Below are 20,575 nucleotides of genomic sequence, written 5' to 3'. Positions count from 1 at the left end.
AATGAAGATAGGAAATGGAAGGAAATCATCCTTTTGGTTTGACAAATGGTCTGAAATGAACATTCCTTTGATTGAAATAATACCAAGAAATGAAGGGTTGATTGATAGTACTGAAAGGGTCACCGATTATGTAACTAAGGATGGAGAGTGGAACAAGGAGAAGATGAGAACCTGGTTTCCACCTAACATCGTTGATTGTATCACTCATGTGCATCCACCCCGAGAGGAGAGAGGAGAGGATAAACACTTGTGGAGACCGGCCTCCGATGGCCGTTTTTCTGTTAAATCTGCATATTTGTTTCTTTGTGCAGGTACTCAAAGGAGGGAGGATAGCATATAGAAGCAGCTATGGAGCTGGAGAATACCTGAAAAGATCAAGTCTTTCATGTGGTTGTTCTATTATGACAGATTACACATAGGCCAATTGAGGAACAAGAGAGGAATTAGGGATTGATCAACAGCTTGCCCATTTGGTTGTGAGGAAGAGGAAGATGCTATGCACCTGCTTCGAGACAGTACAAATGCAAGGGAAAGATGGCGATCAGTATTACTGCCCTCCCTATGGGTAGAATTCTTTTCTTTGCAGGGTACACAATGGCTAGAATGGAACCTACAAAAGGAAGCTGGAATGGCTTTCACTCGCAAAGTCCGATGGAGCAGTTTGTTTGGCTATGTATGTTGGGACATATGGACATCTAGATGCCGGAAACTATTTGGAGAGGAAGGAAACTATGAGCACAACAATGCCCAAGCAAGTTTCTTTAGAGCCTGCTCGGATTTTGGTCTTAACAGAAAATGTGATAAATTGAATAATAGATATTTAAAGGGTCTAGCTTATCAGAGGACACCCGAAGGATTTATTGTTGTGGGGGTAGATGGATCAGTCCTCAACAACAGGAATAGTGGATGTGGAGGGGTGATCAAGAATAGAGATGGAAATTGGATTGTGAGTTTCAGCTGTAAACTCTCAAGAGTCCCACCCACTATTGCGGAACTTATCGGTATAACTCAGGGACTTTACCTCAGTTGGACCAAGGGCTTTAGGAGAATTCATTTGTTGTCGGATTGTATGGAGGCACTCAATTTGATCATCCGAGGATGTGACCATAATCACCCGTATCATGATGTAGTGGAGGAAACTCGGATGCTGCTTTGTAGGGATTGGCAAGTGTTAATAAGCCACAGAGACCGGGAGGAGTTATCTACTGCAGATCACTTATCAAGAGCCGCACATGAGATGGAAGGAAGCTACAAATCTTTTGACCAACCCCCTCCTTGTGTTTTGCAGGAGGATGAAAGATGATGAAAGTTGTTTTTTGCTTTTTCAGTCTTGGTTAGCTATTTAGGCTTTAATATTGTTGTACTCTGATTGGATTGTATTCAGCTTTTATCCAAAAAAAAAAAAAAGATACAGAGGGGAGGGAAAGAGACGGAAGTTACAGAGAGAGGATTCCCTTCTCACTAACCCTCCTCCGCATATATAACGCTGCTTTCATATTGTTGAGATTCCATGCGGTTACTGCTAACAGCATCATGCAAAGGCACCATACTTATTGGGTGATCGTAAGCCACGTGTCCTCTTTGGATCCCACTAATATTTGGCAGAATCATGACAGATAATTACATCATTTTAATTTTCACATTCTTGAACGTTATATAAAGTTTAATTAGTATCTATGATCGATATCGGGAAAGCAATGTAAAATTTGTATGTGTCCATATATATATATATATATATATATTTTGTGCCGTTGTGATTCTCTTTATTTTTTGATAATAGCAATTTTTTATAACATATCAAACACAATTATTTTTTGATAAAAATATTTATATTTTCATTCTTATAATTATTCAGATTCTCATTCTCACTTCACTCATTTTTATAAACCAAAATAAATATTAATCAATTGTTCACATTATGTGAACAGTGGTCTCAGCCTTGTTTGGGGTGGAAAACAACCATTGTTCTCCTAATATAAAATTATCTAATTTATACATACCAATAAAATAATTTTAACTAATTTTATGTCTTGAAACATCTTTCCATCATTATACGTACTCTTACCCCCAACTGGTACTCTTAATTTCTTAGCTAAATTTTTCAAGCAAAAGTGAATATCAGGGAATTGCAAAGATATTCGCCGTAACAAATCTATGCCTTGATGATCATTCCCTCAATTGCTTGGCCTCTACATTTAACGCATGCACTCGATTTTAGGAAGTTGTAACTATAAGTACGTTAATTAACCAGTGTTGCCTGTAAAAAAGAATTAACATTGTAAATTACCAAAGCAGTATACGAATCTCAGGGAACTCAAGTGCAAATAATTTCATATCCCGGAAGGACAAAAAGGAAAAAAAAATTAGAAAACGATATGGACCGACATGCATGTGCATCCTATATGTTCCTTTTGCTCTCTTTCCTAAGAAAGAGACGACCAAGCCAATTGGAATGGTGTGACCACAAGGACCGACCTATGGAGAAGAGATTCAAAAGGCAAATTCACCAAATAAGATATTTAAAGGACAAAGTAATTAACCCTAGTATTTCAAGATTACAATACGTATACATCTCCAAAGCAAACCACAGTTGCCAGCCACTGCCCATCAGAACGGGTAAAAATTCTTATCATGGGAGGTTCGTGTAGGAGGTAACATCTCATCTTGCTCCTAATCTATGAACAAACCCCACACATACAGAGATAATGGCTCAGATTGTCCTTTCACTTTTGATAACCACATGCCAGCATGATTACTTGAAAACGAAATTAGAAGTTTATAGTACAAACAAATATACTAATTTGGACTATGGGGCAAGCATCAATAAGAAATCACCTATCAAAGAAATGCAATGAGTCACCATATTTTGCCCCAAAAAAATACAATTGGAGGTTCACAAAGACAATTTGAAAGGAAAGGCTTGTGCCAGTTTACATATATCCTTCGGACACGCCTCCACCAAGAGGAATCTTGAGTGAAAATCATAGAATGAGCAAATGGTAGTCTACCAGGGAGTTGCCTGTCCCTAGCACTCCATGTACTTTTGCCAACTTCAAGCCTCCTCAGTCCAAATAGATTAGGCTTCACATGAATGGAGTATGCAAATAGCACACCTGAATTAGCAATGGTGCTGCAAATTATCTTCCGTGATGACTTGCTCTTAACTTGAACAAGCAGATCAGTTTCTGAAAAGCCTCCAGCTGTGACATGTGCAGCATCAGGGAAGAAACCTTCTTTTGGTTGTACAGAAAGAACATCTAAACAATATGAGAAGACTGCACTATAAGCATTGCTGATTCATTGAACAATGAGCCCTTCTACTCTGCTTATCCAGCAAGCGATCTGTCAAAAATAAGCACAGAACAAATGAACAGAATCAGTGAATGAAATTGAAACCAACGAAATATAAGATTTCATTCACATGCTTAGCAAGGGATATACAAATTGTCTCCAAAGAAATGTAGAAATAAAATCCAAGGACACACCTCTACAGATTGGTACTGCCCCAGTCAAGGCACTGGCTGCATGCGTATGAGGACTCAGCATAAACTTAGATCCATTTCATCAGCCATTTTTTCACATATGGTTCATTCACAGAATATAGGAAGAGACTTCTGCAAAATATAATACAGAAAGCAGGCATCAGTTTGAAAATTTTGTAACGCAGGGAAAGATGTTAAAATTTAAATGCGCGTGTTTTACATATCTAGCAATAACCAAAACGAGGAGAGGAATCATGGACAAGGAATATGCCCTCCATATTTAACATGGCTCAAAAGAATGGGAGTTGGCAGTGATCAAACAAGTGACCAATTAGTAGTTGGTCATAAAGACCTTAATACCATGTCATAGACAAGGAATATGCCCTTCATTAGTAATTTTGCTCAGTTAATTAATTTCCTGTCTTTCAGTAGATACCCACTCCAACTACTACGATCTGACCTAAAACAGAAGCAACCAGCGAGAAAGGTTTTCACATAAAACATAGCCAGAGAGTACTCCAATTTCAAAACCAACAAAGTAATAATGGTTGAAATACAAATTGAAGAATCAAATATTAGACACCCCCAATGCGAGAGCTCAAAGCCCGGCTGTAATTCTGTGGATTTCATAACCCAATGTAGCATCCCAACATCGTATCAAGCTGTGAGGAAACAAAGATGGCTGAGAATTGTGAACATATTTCACCAGCTAGTGCTAAAAATCAAAGTTTCGATGTTTCGACAAAACACAAAAGTACGGGATCATTAAGCTGCTTTTTCTACTTCATTGTTTGCAGGAAGCTGGCCACACATTAAATCATGGCAGACATATATACCGGTGAAAAATGACCCAAAACTTTCTCATATTCATATCATTAACATTTGTACTCCAAGTGACACCCAAAACTCGTCCTGAAATTATATGGAACTCATTTAATAGAAACCTAGCAGAGTACATAGAGAATCTATAGCAAGCCTTATAATTCGGGAGAAGAAATCTCACCATTAACCCGAGATTTGACGATATGGACGTAGGTCCAGAGTTTGATTTAACTTTTTAATGATAAATTTCTCTCGGGATAACAAAAGGCCGTTTATCCCAAATGGACCTAACGATGATAAAATCCGGTCTTTTTACCATAAAGAATGAATTAAAAAAATAAAAAAATATTCTTATCACTGTTTCTCTTTTAAGGATTTTCGTGTATTTCAAGATTAATAAATTTTATTCCACATGAATTGCCTGTAAAGTTGCGTTTCTTGGATTTGAATATGTACACAATTGGAACGACAAATATGATCACGGGTTTTAAAGGCAAGCCAATTTTCATCAATTATATTATGACTTCGATTTTTTCCCCCCTTAGTCTGATGCAGAATTAATTTTCTGTAGTTATGAAATATTAGAAGTAAAGAAATCATCACCTTATGGCCCATTTGGTAACAAGGAATTAGAGGGAATCGCTCAGTTGAATTCAGCTGATGAAATTCTTCAAGATCCAATAGAAGTGGGCAGATCATCCAACTTGAGGCAGCTTCTTTGTGAAAGGAGCAACCATTGTAGATCTGCAGTTGATGGCGAAGTCAACGGCCGACTGATGACGAGGAGGAAGACGATGGTCGCTTGAAAACAAGCTCGAAGTGCATTGGTTGAAATATAATGCAACGAGTGCATGTGTGCCACTGCAAACATAAGGAGGCTGTAATTAGTAGGTACAAACCAAAAAGAGGTACTAGGAACAGAAATCACATCTACCACTACCACTAAAACTACAGTACCATACCTTTTTGAAGTGAATGGGAGCCATATATGTATCAAGTTGAAGTGGCGGGCACATCATTCAACTTGAGAGCATGCTTTTTCTTTAGATTGAATTTTTTTAATGTAATCTTGACATTCAGCTATGGGGCATACCCCACACTCTTTGATCTTTGCTTCTGTTATCATTTTGCCACCCGGCTTACGGAGTCTGAACTTAATTTCAACACGTGGACGATAAGTCTTGCTTTGAGCATCTCTTTCCTTTGATTCAATCTTCCTTTTTAGTTGTCGTAATGAATCTGGACGATACCAAAGAAAAACATGATCTGACGACGTCACCAAAAACGAGCTATCGTCAACCCTGCAAGCATATTGACTATCAACAAACCATCGGACCTCAATTTCTGTCCACTGTGGTAATTCAGAAACGACGGCGCCAAAAAACAATCTCCCATCCCAAGATCGTGGAATCGAAGAGAGATTCACAGTCATGGGATCCTCTTTAGTACTCTTAAACACGAACCACTTTGGAAGTCTTTCTCCTGGATATTCCAATCTAGCAAAGTCATAAATGGCCTTATTTATCTCAAGTAGCACTCTTGCCTCAGCAGCTTTGATTGCCCGTCGATTCAGCTTCTTGCAATTTGTGAATATAAAGCACGGATATGCCTTCTCTTTTCCTTCTTCACCTTCGTTTGTCAAAGGTGAATATTGTATGGTCTCAAGGGATGTGCAGTTAGCGGCATTCAATGTCAAGATAGAGGGAGGGAGCTCTAATAGACAACAAAGATTTTTACATCCAGACAGGTCAAGACTTGTCAGGCGTGGAAGATGTTTGATGCTTAGAGGCAAGGTCTGTAAATGACTCCCTGAGAGATTTAACTCAACTAATGATGACAGCGACCTGATTTCATTAGGAAGTTCAGATAATTCATTGCAATCCGGAAGCCATAGAACTTCCAAAGCACGCATCTTATCACAGTTGGACAGGAGACGTGATGCTAGCCCATTACACCGTCCAGCTTCAAGACGTCGAAGGTCACGCAGCTTAATCAATTTGTGAACACTTGTCACATTTCTGCAAATGCTTAGAGACAATGAACGAATTTTGCTGCGATGCCCACTTGATGAGCGCAACGCACCACTGATGGCAGTTCCTGAAAGGTCTAAATAGAACTCATCATTTTCTGAGGTCACTGAAAATTCCTCCAGACTTGAGCAACCACCTGCATCGAGCCGAATGAGAGATCGGAGATGGGTATCGCTTGTAAGGCTGGTAAGGGACTTGCAGAGGCGTAGCCATAAACCACGCAGGCTGTGGCGAGATAAAATAGATGGATGAACACTTTGCAATTTTGAACACAGATTGAGATTAACAAGTTCAAGACGTGTGGCCTTGGAAAAATCTGGGAGTTCAATCAAGTCTTCTGATTGAGCGAGCGTAATTTTGATTAAGTTCGGAAGATTCTGTAAAAACATAAATTACATGGTAAGATTGGTGGCCAAAACCAAATTAAATTACTCATCTATTCCTTTTTATAAGGTTTCGCTGCCTGTTTTGGTGAGAAAATTTGTTGAAATTAGCTATTGTGAACAAATTTTACAACTTTTCATAATCTTAATCAATACTCCCTTCGATTGAAGATATCAAATAACTAAATCACATAACTTGAATAAAATTAGTTATAAATAATAAGTAATAAAAGAAAATGTAACTTATTTTCTTAAAACACGTTTGTTTATGAAGAGGATAAGTGAGAGAAAAAATATGTAGAAGAAGAGATATGAGAGAATTAAAAAAAAAAGAATTAGAAAGATATATAATTAATTAAAAGTAAAAATAAAAATGATGTATTTAATGATTAGGTAAATCCAAATTATAACTTATTAAAAAAAAAAAGCTTCAAAGATTTGATGCTTATAGTTCAACAAAGATAGTAATCTTTACAAGTAAAGATCATGGAGCTTAGTGAGAGGGTAAAAGACGAAGGCATTTATTTAGAATGGGTTATCAATTTGTAAGAGATTTTATCTGGACCTTATAAAAAGGACTAAGGAGAGAGTACTTAATAAAGATTTTCTAACTGATGTATTAACAATATTTACAAAGGACAAAATATAAAATTCACCTGCACTCCATCCCAAAGTCTTGTCAAACTGCTGTGGGGCATTTCAAATTGAACAAGATTTTCAGCCTTGAATGTTGCTGGCAAGGACTCACAAGGGTATGCCATCCAACGCAATTTTATGAGTCCTTCTGGCAAAAAGTCTAATCCATCAGGGATTTCTATTTTGACTTCATCTCCACCATCGACTTTGCAACAAGAATAAAAATTAAGAATCTTTACGTTGGGCATTGAAAGAAAGGCTCCAGGACTTAAGCGCATCTCTCCAACTTTTGAAAGGTTCAGTCTTACACCTTCAATGGCTTTACTTCTCTAACAAATGGACAAAAATAATTTTAGTAATAAAAATATTATGCAAATTAAATAGGAATACTGAATTCAAAAAAATTTTATATAAAAAATATGACAAAATTTTGCTCTTACCTTTTTTGCCCCCAATATTTCAGATATTTCTTTAGGATCCCATAATCGACTGCGCTTTCTAAGATTCCTTGGTGACCCATCACGAACAACCTGTCGACCCATTTCTCTTAGCAGATCGTGCATTGATATTCTCCCAAATTTATCAACTTGTAAAAGAGCTGCCTCTCTAAGTCTTTTCAATTCAGAACAGATTGAATAACCACGTCGTGCTTTTAACAAATCTTTTACCGCCTCAACACCATCAGTTAAAAGACATCCCTCAACATCATTATCACCAGTTAAAAGACATGCGATATCCAGGAAACTCTCTCTCTCTCCAGCATCAAGTCCTTCAAGACTTATTTGTAGAACTTCGTTAATTCGTTGATCAGGTAATTTTTGAAGCTTTTCTAACAGGCTTTCCCAAACTTCTTGATCGTTCTCATAAGGCAAGGAGGAACCTAAAACTTTTAGGGCCAATGGATTTCCATTTGCATACCTAGTCACTTTCTTTGCCAACCTTTCTAGATTTGGGTCAGGGATAGGGCAGTCTTTTCCAAAGGCATGTGAAGAGAAGAGTTTAAAAGCCCCATTAGAATCCAAACCCTTCAGTTCATATATAGCATCACGATCTACTTTAGTACCAAGGACTTGTTTATCTCCAGTTGTTATTAAGATTTTACTCCCTGGTTTAAACCAATCGCGTCTTCCAACCAAATTGTGTACTTGATCATAATTATCGACATCATCGAAAACAATGAAAACCTCTTTTCGTCTAAGTCTTGTCATGTCGTAAGAGCTAGTGTGAGGATTTTTATCCCCTAATAATGCCGAAATAAGATCTTTCTTCACAGCCTCTATTCCACGATTCTTTGACTTTTCTCCCACTTTTTCCACAAAGTAAGACCCTTCGTGATCGAAATGCCGCTTGTTATATAATGCTCTTGCAAGAGTTGTTTTGCCCAAGCCATCCATCCCCCAAATGCAAATTATTCGGACATCGTTGGACTCCGTGTCCAACAGTGATTCTACATCTTTCATTCTCTCTTCAATTGCAACCAAGTCTTCTCCGTTATCTTCATTTGGATACCGCTTGCCCAACTTTTTTTTAACACTTTCCACTATTTCTTTAATTTTGTCGGCTTCATTAGATCTGCACACCATTGAAAGAGTAAAGATGCACCAAATTTAATATCGCGTTATCTATTCAAAATTTTCAACTATCCCTAATGAAATGCAACTTCGAAGATTTGTCAATTTTGAAAATGTGTTCTTATTAATAGTTTTCTTGAGAAACATTACTCCTTCGTTCTTTATTATAAGAAATAATTATGAAGTATGTCATGTTTTTATAAGAAGTATTTAGAGGTTGCTCAAATTTTGTTTATCAATTTTTTATTTTACCCTATTTAATTACTCATATTTCTCATATTATTGCATTTAATTCCCACACATTCTATTTTTCACACTATTTTTCTTCCATAATGAGGGCATTTTTGACAAGAAGGTTATACTTTTTACCCATCCTCAACCTAATCTGGGTAATTGCCTATTATAAAAGGTAAGAAAGAGAGAGAGAGTACTAATATAAAATTTCAGCTTAATTTAACGGCTATGAATGCATCATAATGACCATAGTGAGACGGGGAAGCAGAAGAAAAATATTGTAGCAATAAAGTTGATGGGCCTAGTGGACTGGCCAAGCAAAGTGTATGTATATGAGATCTTATACTCTCATTATGATTATCGACTCCCATGAGATGCTCAAAGATTGATTTAATTTCGCCCCATGCATCATGGAAGAACATGGTAAGAGAAAGATCATAAGCATGTAGTTACCTATTGGTGATGGGGAAACCACATATACCAGCAGCTTCAGCGAGAGCCTCCCTCCACTTTTGCAGTTGTTGTATATCGATGTTTCTCTCGTGCTCATGTTCTTCAAATGCTTTCTTGTAACTCCTAGACTGCTTCCTCACACGTGAAGGATCTACTCTATAGAACACTGGCATAACACGGTGACCTTGATTTTTGTAGCACTCTAATATTTTTGTAAGCTCCTCCAAGCACCACGTGGAAGATGCATAGTTTTCTGAGAAGATCACAAGGGACATAGTTGAATCTTCAATGGCTTTCTCAAGAGAGGGCCATACCTCATCTCCTTTCTCAATTCCGTCGTCAACTCGGTTGTCGATGAATGTTTCTATTCCGTTTCTGCGAAGAGCATCGCAAAGATGGCTGGTGAAAGTTCCGCGGATGTCCTCACCTCTAAAACTTATAAAAACATCATTTTTCTTTGGAGATCGAGAAGATGGAGCAGGGGATGACCCTGAAGCCATATATTACTTTGCTTTGATATGCAAAAGAGAGTTGGGACTCGTCTCAACGGACGGTTGGACCGGTCTGACCGTCGACCGATATGTTTGACGGCTCGTTTCACGTGGATGGAACGTCTATGTAGTTGGGCCGTTTTAAGCCGGTCAGAACCGGTGTTTGAACCGAAAACCAGAGTTTAACCAGAAACTGTTCAAGTGTAATAAAACCGGACGGCTGGAAAAATGAGCCTGTGAGAAGAAGGGGATGAAGAAAAAAAAGTTGAGAGAAGGTGAGAAAGACCCATTCAAGTTATAGGAAATCTTACTACTAATAACAAATCAGAAGATCTACCTTTAATCACAGTCCCAAATCCATCTTTAAGCTCTAGATATCAGCAAAATGGAGAAACCATGCGAGGCGGCTTCAAAAACGCAGAGTCCAAGATGGCCACCTGAAATGCAACGGGAGAAGAGAGCAAGTAGGGTTACTTTTTGGCAGAGTTTCATTCCCTCGCCACGTGTCCCTTTTATTTGATTATAAAATTAATTTCACTGCAGTATCGTGTTGTCAAATTGTCACAACAAAGTTTACATTATCTTTTGCCTTCCCAGTAGGTAGGTCTGTATTTAATTTTATTTTTTTATCAAACATTACATAACATTAATTTATTACTTAATATCTTAATAATTTGACATGTTTTTGTATTTTTGACACTTTGATATTATATTTTTTAGCCATATACCATTATATATATAATATTATTTTTATTTAATTATTATGTTATTGATCCGACCAAACGATTTAATCGTTTAAACTATGGTCTACTAACTTTTTTAATTCGACTTCCAATCTAGTTTTTAAAACATTGGTTTTGGTTTGAAAAATATAAAACTGAACAAATAACCATTCAAAAAAGAGTAATAATATAAGAATATGTTGGCATTACATTTACAATGAAAAACCTCACATTTTTGTCCAGAGAAAAAGGAAAGTCTTATCATGGTTTTTCCAGTCAAAGTGAAGCCTTTCAATACAGCTGTAAATGTGGGCTGATCCGGATTGCGCGTGACGCTGAGAGCATGGAAACAACGTTCAAATAAGCGCAGAGTATCCGTACACAGTCGGATATATATATTTTTGTAGTGTAAGGAAGTGTTTGGCTCCAAACCATAGTTTCAGAAGCATTTTTACGGTTTATAAAGTAAATATGTAAAGAAGTTTATCTTATTTTACAAAAAAGTACTTCTGAAACCATGATTTGAAGGTTGTCAAACACCCCTAAGTTTGAAATCATTTACAAACATATTTTATATACATTAAAATAAAATTCTCTTATATTTATTTTATATTTTATAAATTATGATTAAAAAAACTTATTAATTATTCTAAACCCGCCTGTCATGTTTGCTTTTGCATTAGTACTAGTATTTTTCACGAATTCGTGGAACTTGTTACAGCAGGATGTGCATTTAATTTAATATCTGAAAAAAGCAGCAGTAAGTTGATAAGGATGAATTTGGATTGGTTCTATTTTTCCTGCTGTAAAATAAATAATAATATTACTCCACCTCATTCAAAATATAAATAGAGATTTGTTTTTATCGTAAATATTAGTATAGAATTTTTCTATAAAAAATATTTTTCAATATAAATGATTTAAAATAACATTTTGAGAAAATTAATTAATTCAAATTTTATAAATGGTTACTTTAATTAACTTGTTTAATATATCTTAATTAATTATTTAGCCATTACATAACTTAGATTTAAGAATAGAAACAGTGTTTTTTTCTGTCCACGCAAGCATCTTTGTGACCAGCGTGTAAGAAACAGAAACAGTATACACATGAAGCAAATTATTGAATAATTTTTTGCGCTAAGGTGGTCGAAATAAGATTTAATCCCACCACTTCTTGGATCCCCAAAAAAAAAAAGCTCCGGTCCTTAATATATGATCTAATTATTAAATTAATTTTGATCCTAAATATAAGACTTATTTTGCATATTCATCAATTTTTTTAAAATTACCCTTATGGATATTCGCTCAACTATAATCAAGTAGAAGAGGAAGAGAGAATATTAAAGAAGATGGTTATGATATTTTAAGAAAAACACGTCATATTTCTTATAATTAACTAAACACGTCATATTTCTTATAATTAACTAATTTACTTAACTTTCTTAATATAATTAGCTTAGTTAAATAGGTCTTATATTAGAGACAAAAAGAGTATATTTTTATTGAACCATAGAATCCATTTGTCAAGAGAGTGCGAAATAATATCTAAAATAACTATCAAAGTAAAAAGCTTGGTTTTAGGAAATTTACTGCATTCAAGACGAAATATATTACACTTGAAGTAATTTTCACCATTTCACATTAGCAATTTATAACCCTTTTTTTTTATACGGGTCACAATTTAAATCATCATTTACTACACTATAAGCGGTACCAAGTTACCAACAACATTAAGGTTGTCAATGCAACTTTTGTTCATATCAGACTGAGGGTCTGTTTGGGTGACCCTCAAAACTATATTTTGGGAGGTAAAATCATGGTTTTGGTGAGATGTCACCCAAACAGCATCAATTTTGAACCAATAATCTGAAACCATAGTTTGGACTGAAATCATGGTTTTGGAATCCAAAACCATGGTTTCAGGAGAAGTGAATTCATTCTGCTCCTGGCTCAAATTGGATAGATGATTGTGCCTGTTAGAGTAGATCTCAATAATAATATGACTTTAACATTTCTCAATTATTTTTTTATAAACATATTTAACCTTATATCTTATAAACATATATACACATATTAATTATTTATTAATTACATTATCTTATGTATTATTAATTATGTTGGTAAAAAATATATTATTAACAATTTTATTCCTTCAAATTTAAATATATCATAAAATTTATCTTTTATATAATTATCATATTAACTTATGTTTTTTTTAGTAATTTGTATATATAAAAAGTACTTTTGATAACAACTATCCAAATACTCTCACTTCTCAGAATCACTTTTTTACAAAATCTATTCTTCACAGAATTTACTCTTTTCAAAATCTATTCTCCAAAAACTATTCTCTAAACTATAGTTTGGTTTTATCCAAACACACCATGAATGGAAAAGATTAGCACCAAATGAAAAACGGAGAGCAGAGAGAGAGAAAATTACTCAATGTTCAATCAAATATCCTAATTGGTTTGAGTCACCGTATGTTACAGAACAAGTGGAGGACACGTGCAGCATCAGGAAAGAAAGCTTCCTTTGACTTTTGTACTGAGATCGTCAATCTGCCTATGAAAACGGAATCTCTTGGTTGGCTCAACGAACACGTTTAGTTATTGGCTTCTCCGGGTTTCAAAATGCTTTCATGAGTAGGTTACTTCGTAACTTATATGAAATTTTGAGTTTAAATTTTACTGCTGATATGAGATTTTTTTTTTTATGGATAATCGGTAAGTATTTGTATATGTATTTTTTAAATTTGAAAACATATCCCAGTTTTGATGAGCCTTCGGTACGTAAAAAAGTGAAGCCTTAACAATGACGTATAACCTTTTTAATATTTTTATTATGTGATTTTGTTACAATAAATTTATTTTTTTAAAAAGGTTATTTAGTATATAAAAATATTAAAGTGAATTAATAATCCAAAATTGAGCAATATACTTGTGTTCTTTACGACGAATGAGATGGCTAAAAGCAAAGCTAACTTTTATAGGCTTATAGAATAAAAAGCAGGTCGCGTGCTACTTCAGCTGAAACCAAGGTTTCAAGCTCAAAACCATGGTTTTCAAAAAAATAGGGGTGTTTGGCAAATTTTTTGCCAAACCAAAAAACCCAAACACCCTCACTACAAAAAAATTGACTTTCAGCGGCGACAAAAGTCGCCGCTGAAAGTACAAAAGTCGCCGCCAAAAGTTTTTTGCGGCGACAAGTCGCCGCTGAAAAGTCGTTGCCGTAGCAGCCGTGGCTGAAAACTTTCAGTGGCGACTAAAAAGGTCGCCGTTAAAAGATACTTTTAGCGGCGACTTTTAGAAGTTTCGGCGGCGACAAATGTCGCCGCCGAAAACACTTTCGGCGGCGACAAAAAAGTCGCCGCTGAAAAGCATTTCAGAGGCGACAAAAAAGTCGCCGTAGAAAACACTTTCGGCGGCGACACTCTTGTCGCCGCTGAAAGACTTTTCAGCGGCGACAAATGTCGCCGCCGAAAGTGTTTTCTACAGCGACTTTTTTGTCGCCGCTGAAAGTAATGCCTAAGAAGAATTGGCTTTACCAATGCCACGTCATCACCGCCGGTGCCACGTCATCGTCTCCGGCCGCCACATCAGCACCGTCGACCTCCACGTCATCGCCATCGGCGGCCACGTCATCACCGTCGACTGCCACATCATCACTAGCCACCTCCACGTCATTGCCACGTCACTCCTCCTCGCCACGTCATCATCTAAATATTTTCACCTTAAATGTGTGTTCTTCCAGGTTCGAACTCGTGACCACCTCCCTTCGTGTCCAACCTTCTTGCCGCTGAGCCAGATTGAATTTGTTTATTAATATTGTAAAATAAAATATATATTATTATATTATACTTTCAGCGGCGACAAAAAAAGTCGCCGCTGAAGGTCCACTTTCGGCGGCGATAAAAAATGTCGCCGCTGAAGGTCCATTTTCGGCAATTTGTTTATTAATATTGTAAAATAAAATATATATTATTATATTATACTTTCAGCGGCGACAAAAAAAGTCGCCGCTAAAGGTCCATTTTCGGCAGTTTATTAATATTGTAAAATAAAATATATATTATTATATTATACTTTCAGCGGCGACAAAAAAAGTCGCCGCTAAAGGTCCATTTTCGGCAGTTTATTAATATTGTAAAATAAAATATATATTATTATATTATACTTTCAGCGGCGACAAAAAAAGTCGCCGCTGAAAGTCCACTTTTGGCGGCGACAAAAAAGTCGCCGCTGAAGGTCCACTTTCGGCGGCGACAAAAAAAGTCGCCGCTGAAGGTCCATTTTCGGCAATTTGTTTATTAATATTGTAAAATAAAATATATATTATTATTTATACTTTCAGCGGCGACACTTTTGTCGCCGCTGAAAGTCTTGGTTTCAATGGCGAACTTTCAGCGGCGACTAGAAAAGTCGCCGCTGAAAGTCTACTTTGGGCGGCGACACTTTTGTCGCCGCTGAAAGTCTTGGTTTCAATGGCGAACTTTCAGCGGCGACTAGAAAAGTCGCCGCTGAAAGTCCACTTTCGGCGGCGACACTTTTGTCGCCGCTGAAAGTCTTGGTTTCAGCGGCGACTTTTTTTGTCGCCGCCGAAAGTGGACTTTCAGCGGCGACTTTTTTTGTCGCCGCCGAAAGTCGTCGCCTAAAGTCTATTTTTTTGTAGTGCCTTAAACTCTCTTTAAGTAACCTATCATGGTAATAAAATATATTAAAGCTCAATGAGAAGTTTGACAACACAATTAACATGGTAGAAACTTTGTTTCTAGTCAATGTCTAAATACACAACAGTATCTCTTCCATGTCTTTCATGCTCTCTTCGCGGCTCCTTATTGCTCTCTAATTTCCGGACCACATACTATTACATGAGTCTGATTAATGTTGTGTATTTAGACATTGACTAGAAACAAAGTTTCTACCATGTTAATTGTGTTGTCAAACTTCTCATTGAGCTTTAATATATTTTATTACCATGATAGGTTACTTAAAGAGAGTTTAAATATACTTTAAAAAGTAGTGCTGCCTGATGCTATAACAGGAATTGGACAAAAATACTGAAATGTGTACTACCCACCAATCAAGATTGTGGATGATCAATATTAACGCTAAAGGTGATCGATATTTACATCTTTGGTTAATATTTATGTTAGTCCTGCGCTTGTCATCCCTAACTTTTGAATCTTTTTGCTAATTGACGTTGGAGTTTAAGACAAAGATCTATGTTCACAGCTTTTACTTAGTGTTCATGCTTGGAAAAACTGATTTGTCCGTTTAGGGTTTAATTAATATGTTCTCTATTTGCATAATCTCAGTTGCTCTTAATAAATTTAGCAGAGTTTTTCCTGATATAGAAATCGCCAACTTCCATGTACTGTATAATATTAACAACCAAAAATGTGCATTTAAGATAAGTTATTTGACTTGCAAGCTTGGTGAAGATATATGGAAGAATTCAATGAAATTATGTTGCATCCCATATATATTGTCAGGAAAATCTTGGCATAGTCTAAGGAACAGAAAAAGATGAGTTTAAGCTGGAAAAGAAAGAGAGAAAATTAAAAGAGGAGGTGGAAAATACAGCAGCAACAAGAATTAATCAAATAAGATGAAAAAAGAATCCAGCAAAAAGTGAAGAAATTGTATTGTACTTGCAGTCAGCAAATACATGACGGGAAAGAGTAATAAATAAGGAGGTAAATGATATGACCGGTCCACACTATTCTTCCCCATTAAGATTTATTTTATAGTACAAAATTTATATTATAAAATAAGTCTTAGATCAGAAGAATAACTGTTAAACTCAAGGGTCTGCAAATGTAGATTGTTAATGGATGGACTGGACAAAAAATGAAGAAAATTTTTCTAAATTCTTTGAAACACAGTTGGCAAGGAATTACAAGGATGCTTCTGGGCTTACCCCTGTGCGAGTCCCCCGACTTTCAGAACATATTAATCATGCATTGGAAAGTTCCGGAGGTATTTTGCAAATATCCATGGCAATTAATTTTTTTCTGAAAAAAAATTAATTTTTATTACTTTAAAAATTTGTTATTTAGTTATTTAATTGTTGAGTAACAAAGAAGTGATGATTTTTTTTATTTAATTAGATATTGAAAATTCACCATCTTCTCAAATTGGTTCTCACTGTATTTTATTATCTAAGTTTAGAATTTGGCAGATAAATAAAGTGTAAGTGAAATATAAGGTGAGATCTCGTATCAAAAATAGAAATATAAGGTGAGATCATGAGATAATTCCACCATTTTAATTTTCACATTCTTAAGGGTTATATAAAGTTTAATTAGTATCTATGATCGACTATCTGGAAAACAATGTAAAATTTGTGCGGGTCTATAAATATGTGTGTGTGTGTTGTGCCATTGTGATTCTCTTTATTTTTTGATAATATCAATTTCTTACTTCAAAATACAGGGAAGAATTGTCAGTGTCACAGACCCACAGCTCTGAAACATAATAAACAGCAACAACAAAATGCTCTGTTCCATTGGATGGAGTTTAAAAACATAAATTTTTCTTTTCTTTATTTTCATTATTTTACCCCCAATTAAACTAAATCAATTAAAAATATTTAATTTATTTTTATAACATATCAAACGCAATTATTTTTTTGATAAAAAATATTTATATTTTCGTTCGTATAATTATTCAGATTCTCATTCTTACCTGACTCATTTTTATAAACCAAAATAAACATAAATCAATCGTTCACATTGTGTGAAGAGTAGTCTCAGCCTTGTTTGGGGTAGAAAATCACCATTGTTCTCCTAATATAAAATTATCTAATTTATACAAACCAATAAGATAATTTTAACTAATTTATGTCTTGAAACTTCTTTCCATCTTTATACTCTTACCCCTAACTAGTACTCTTAATTTTCTTAACTTTACTTAGGCTAAGTCATTTTTCAAGCAAAAGTGAATATCAGGGAATTGCAAAGATATTCGCCATAACAAATCTATGCCTTGATGACCATTCCCTCAATTGCTTGGCCTCTACATCTAATGCATGCACTCGATTTTAGGAAGTTGTAACTATAAGTACATTAATTAATCAGTGTTGCATGTAGAAAAGAATTAACATTTTAAATTAACAAAGCAGTATATGAATCTCAGGAAAGCCAAGTGCAATTATTTTCATATCCCAGAAGGACAAAAAAAGAAAAAATTAGAAAACGATATGGACCAACATGCATGTGCATCCTATACGTTCCTTTTGCTCTCTTTCCTGAGAAAGAGACGACCAAGCCAATTGGAATGGTGTGACAACAAGGACCGGCCTATCGAGAAAAGATTCAAAAGGCAAAATCACCAAATAAGATATTTAAAGGACAAAGTAATTAACCCTAGTATTTCAAGATTACAATACGTATACATCTCCAGAGCAAACCACAGTTGCCAGCCACTGCCCATCAGAACTGGTAAACATTCTTATCCTGGGAGGCTTGTGTAGGAGGTAACTTCTCGTCTTGCTCCTAATCTATGAACAACCCCACACATACAGAGATAATGGCTCAGATTGTCCTTTCACTTTTGATAACCACATGCCAGCATGATTACTCGAAAATGAAATTAGAAGTTTATAGTACAAACATATATACGAATTTGGCTTCAAATATCCGAGAAGAATACAGAATGGCAATCAACAAATGATAAATAGGATAACAAAAATTAATATAGCTTTGGAACATCTGACTCGTGCAGCACAGAGCACAAAACACTACAGTTGAAAGAGGTTCACAAAAAGTGTAATCATCACATCATGCAAACAACCGCACTACTCAGTCAAGAGATGGACTATGGAGCAAGCATAAATAAGAAATCGCCGATCAAAGAAATGTAAAGAGGACACATTTTACAGAAAGTTACAATTGGAGGTTCACAAAACAATTTAAAGGGAAAAGACTTGTGCCAGCTACGATATATCCTTCGATCATGTCCAGCTACTATCAACCAAGAGGGATCTTGAGTAAAAATCATTGACTGAGCAAATGCCAGTTTACCAGGGAGTTTCCTGTCCCTAACACTCCATGTACTTTCCCAACTTCAGGCCTCTTCAATTCAAATAGACTGGGCTTCACATGAACAGAGTGTGCAAATAGCACACCTGAATTAGCAATGGTGCTGCAAATTATCTTCCGTGATGACTCGCTCTTAACTTGAACAAGCAGATCAGTTTCTGCAAAGCCTCCAGCTTTGGCATGTATAGCATCAGGGAAGAAACCTTCTTCTGGTTCTACAGAAATAATATTTGAAAAAAGAGAAGACTGGACTATAAGCATTGCTGATTCATTGAAGGCCGTTTTCAGCACTAATTGAATGGTTTTTCTCTGTGGTGCAGGGAAGACATCATGTGGAGAGAACTCAGTGAACCCCTTCACAGCATGTGCAAAAAGCTTGGTGTCATCACCTGCTGAAAAGATAAGATTTCATTCACATTCTTAGCAAGGGATATACGAATTGTCTCTAAATAAATGATTCGTGTGTAGGAGGCATCAATTTGAAAATTTTGTAACGCAGGGAAAGATGTTAAAATTTAAATGCATATGGTCTACATATTTAGCAATGACCAAAATGAGGAAGGGAATCATGGACATAGAATATGCCCTTCATATTTCACTTGGTTCAAAAGAATGGGGGTGGCGGTGATCAAACTAGTGAATAAATGGTCATAGAGGAGGCTTCAATGCCATGTCATGGACCACTTGATTCACAAAGTTATTAGGAGTTTCATTGATAAACATATCATCTCTAACAGCGACTACTGTCTGGGATTTGAAGTTTGCAGCTTGATAATCAGGTGGTCTGGAGCTGGCCATCAATATAATAGACAGGAATTACCAGAAGCGGCATTTAAATCTAGGATTTAGGAATATGTTATCCCATAATATATATTAGAATTTTTCTAGGTTTCTAGTATTCATGTTTGAGCTGCAATGAGATGTTTTTCCTGTTGCCTTAAACTTGCTTAGAGTGATCCAGGGAAATCATCCTAAGAATTATGAATATATTTCACCAACTAGCGCTAAAAATGAAGGTTTTGATGTTTCGACAAAAAAAACAAAACTATTGGATAATTATGCTGCTTTTTCTCGTTTGCAGTGAGATGCCCACATATTCATATCATGGCAGACATATATACAGGTGAAAAATGACCTAAAACTTTCACATATTCATATCATTAGCATTTGTACTCCAAGTCACACTTGTCCTAAAATTATATGGAATTCGTTTAATAGAAACATAGCAGAACACATGGAGAATCTATAGCAAGCCTCATAATTCAGGATAAGAAATCCAACCACTGACCTCAGGATTTGAGACCCCAGGATTTGATGATTTGGACGTAGGTCTAGAGTTTAATTTAATTTCTTAACAATAAATTTCTCTTGGTATAACAAAAGGCCATTTATCCTAAAGGGACCTAACAATGATAAAATCCAACTCCTTTTACCATAAAAGAGTGAATAAAAAATTAAATAAATATTCTTATCACTATTTCTCTTTTAAGGATTTTCATATATTTAAAGGTTAATAAATATTATTCCACATGAGTTGCCTCTAACGTTGCATTTCTTGGATTTGTATTTGTACACAATTGGAACGACAAATATGATCACGGGTTTTAAAGGTAAGCAGATTTTCATCTATCATATTATAACTTTGATGTTTTGCAATGGTTCCTTGTTATTATTTTTTAATCTCATAAAATCACACATAAATAT

The 20,575-nt window shown here is 35.6% G+C and overlaps 1 protein-coding gene across 1 annotated transcript; it reads right to left on the bottom strand.

The window, feature by feature from the left end:
* Positions 1-1,461: 1,461 nt before the first annotated feature.
* On the bottom strand, positions 1,462-10,111 carry LOC114742009 (TMV resistance protein N-like). The gene is made up of 6 exons (XM_028930253.1): positions 9,612-10,111; positions 7,794-8,925; positions 7,374-7,682; positions 5,448-6,711; positions 3,020-3,257; positions 1,462-1,591 (listed from the first exon to the last, which is right to left on the bottom strand). Exons 1-6 carry the CDS (start codon positions 10,109-10,111, stop codon positions 1,462-1,464), a joined length of 3,573 nt encoding a protein of 1,190 aa, XP_028786086.1.
* Positions 10,112-20,575: the final 10,464 nt, after the last annotated feature.

This window comes from Neltuma alba, unplaced genomic scaffold (genome assembly GCF_004799145.2).
Source record: "Neltuma alba isolate B1F8T4 unplaced genomic scaffold, ASM479914v2 tig00003610_pilon, whole genome shotgun sequence".
Taxonomy (NCBI): domain Eukaryota; kingdom Viridiplantae; phylum Streptophyta; class Magnoliopsida; order Fabales; family Fabaceae; genus Neltuma; species Neltuma alba.
Note: the sequence above shows the minus strand (reverse complement) of the source record. Positions and strands in the feature narration are given on the sequence as shown.

Excerpts from the sequence above, each read along its gene's own strand:
- LOC114742009 (XM_028930253.1), bottom strand. The coding sequence starts at position 10,111 with ATGGCTTCAGGGTCATCCCCTGCTCCATCTTCTCGATCTCCAAAGAAA. Across the intron at positions 7,683-7,793 it reads AAATATTGGGGGCAAAAAAG|AGAAGTAAAGCCATTGAAGG; the intron begins GTAAGAGCAAAA and ends TCCATTTGTTAG. Across the intron at positions 3,258-5,447 it reads TGAAATTAAGTTCAGACTCC|ATGTTCTTTCTGTACAACCA; the intron begins GTAAGCCGGGTG and ends CATATTGTTTAG.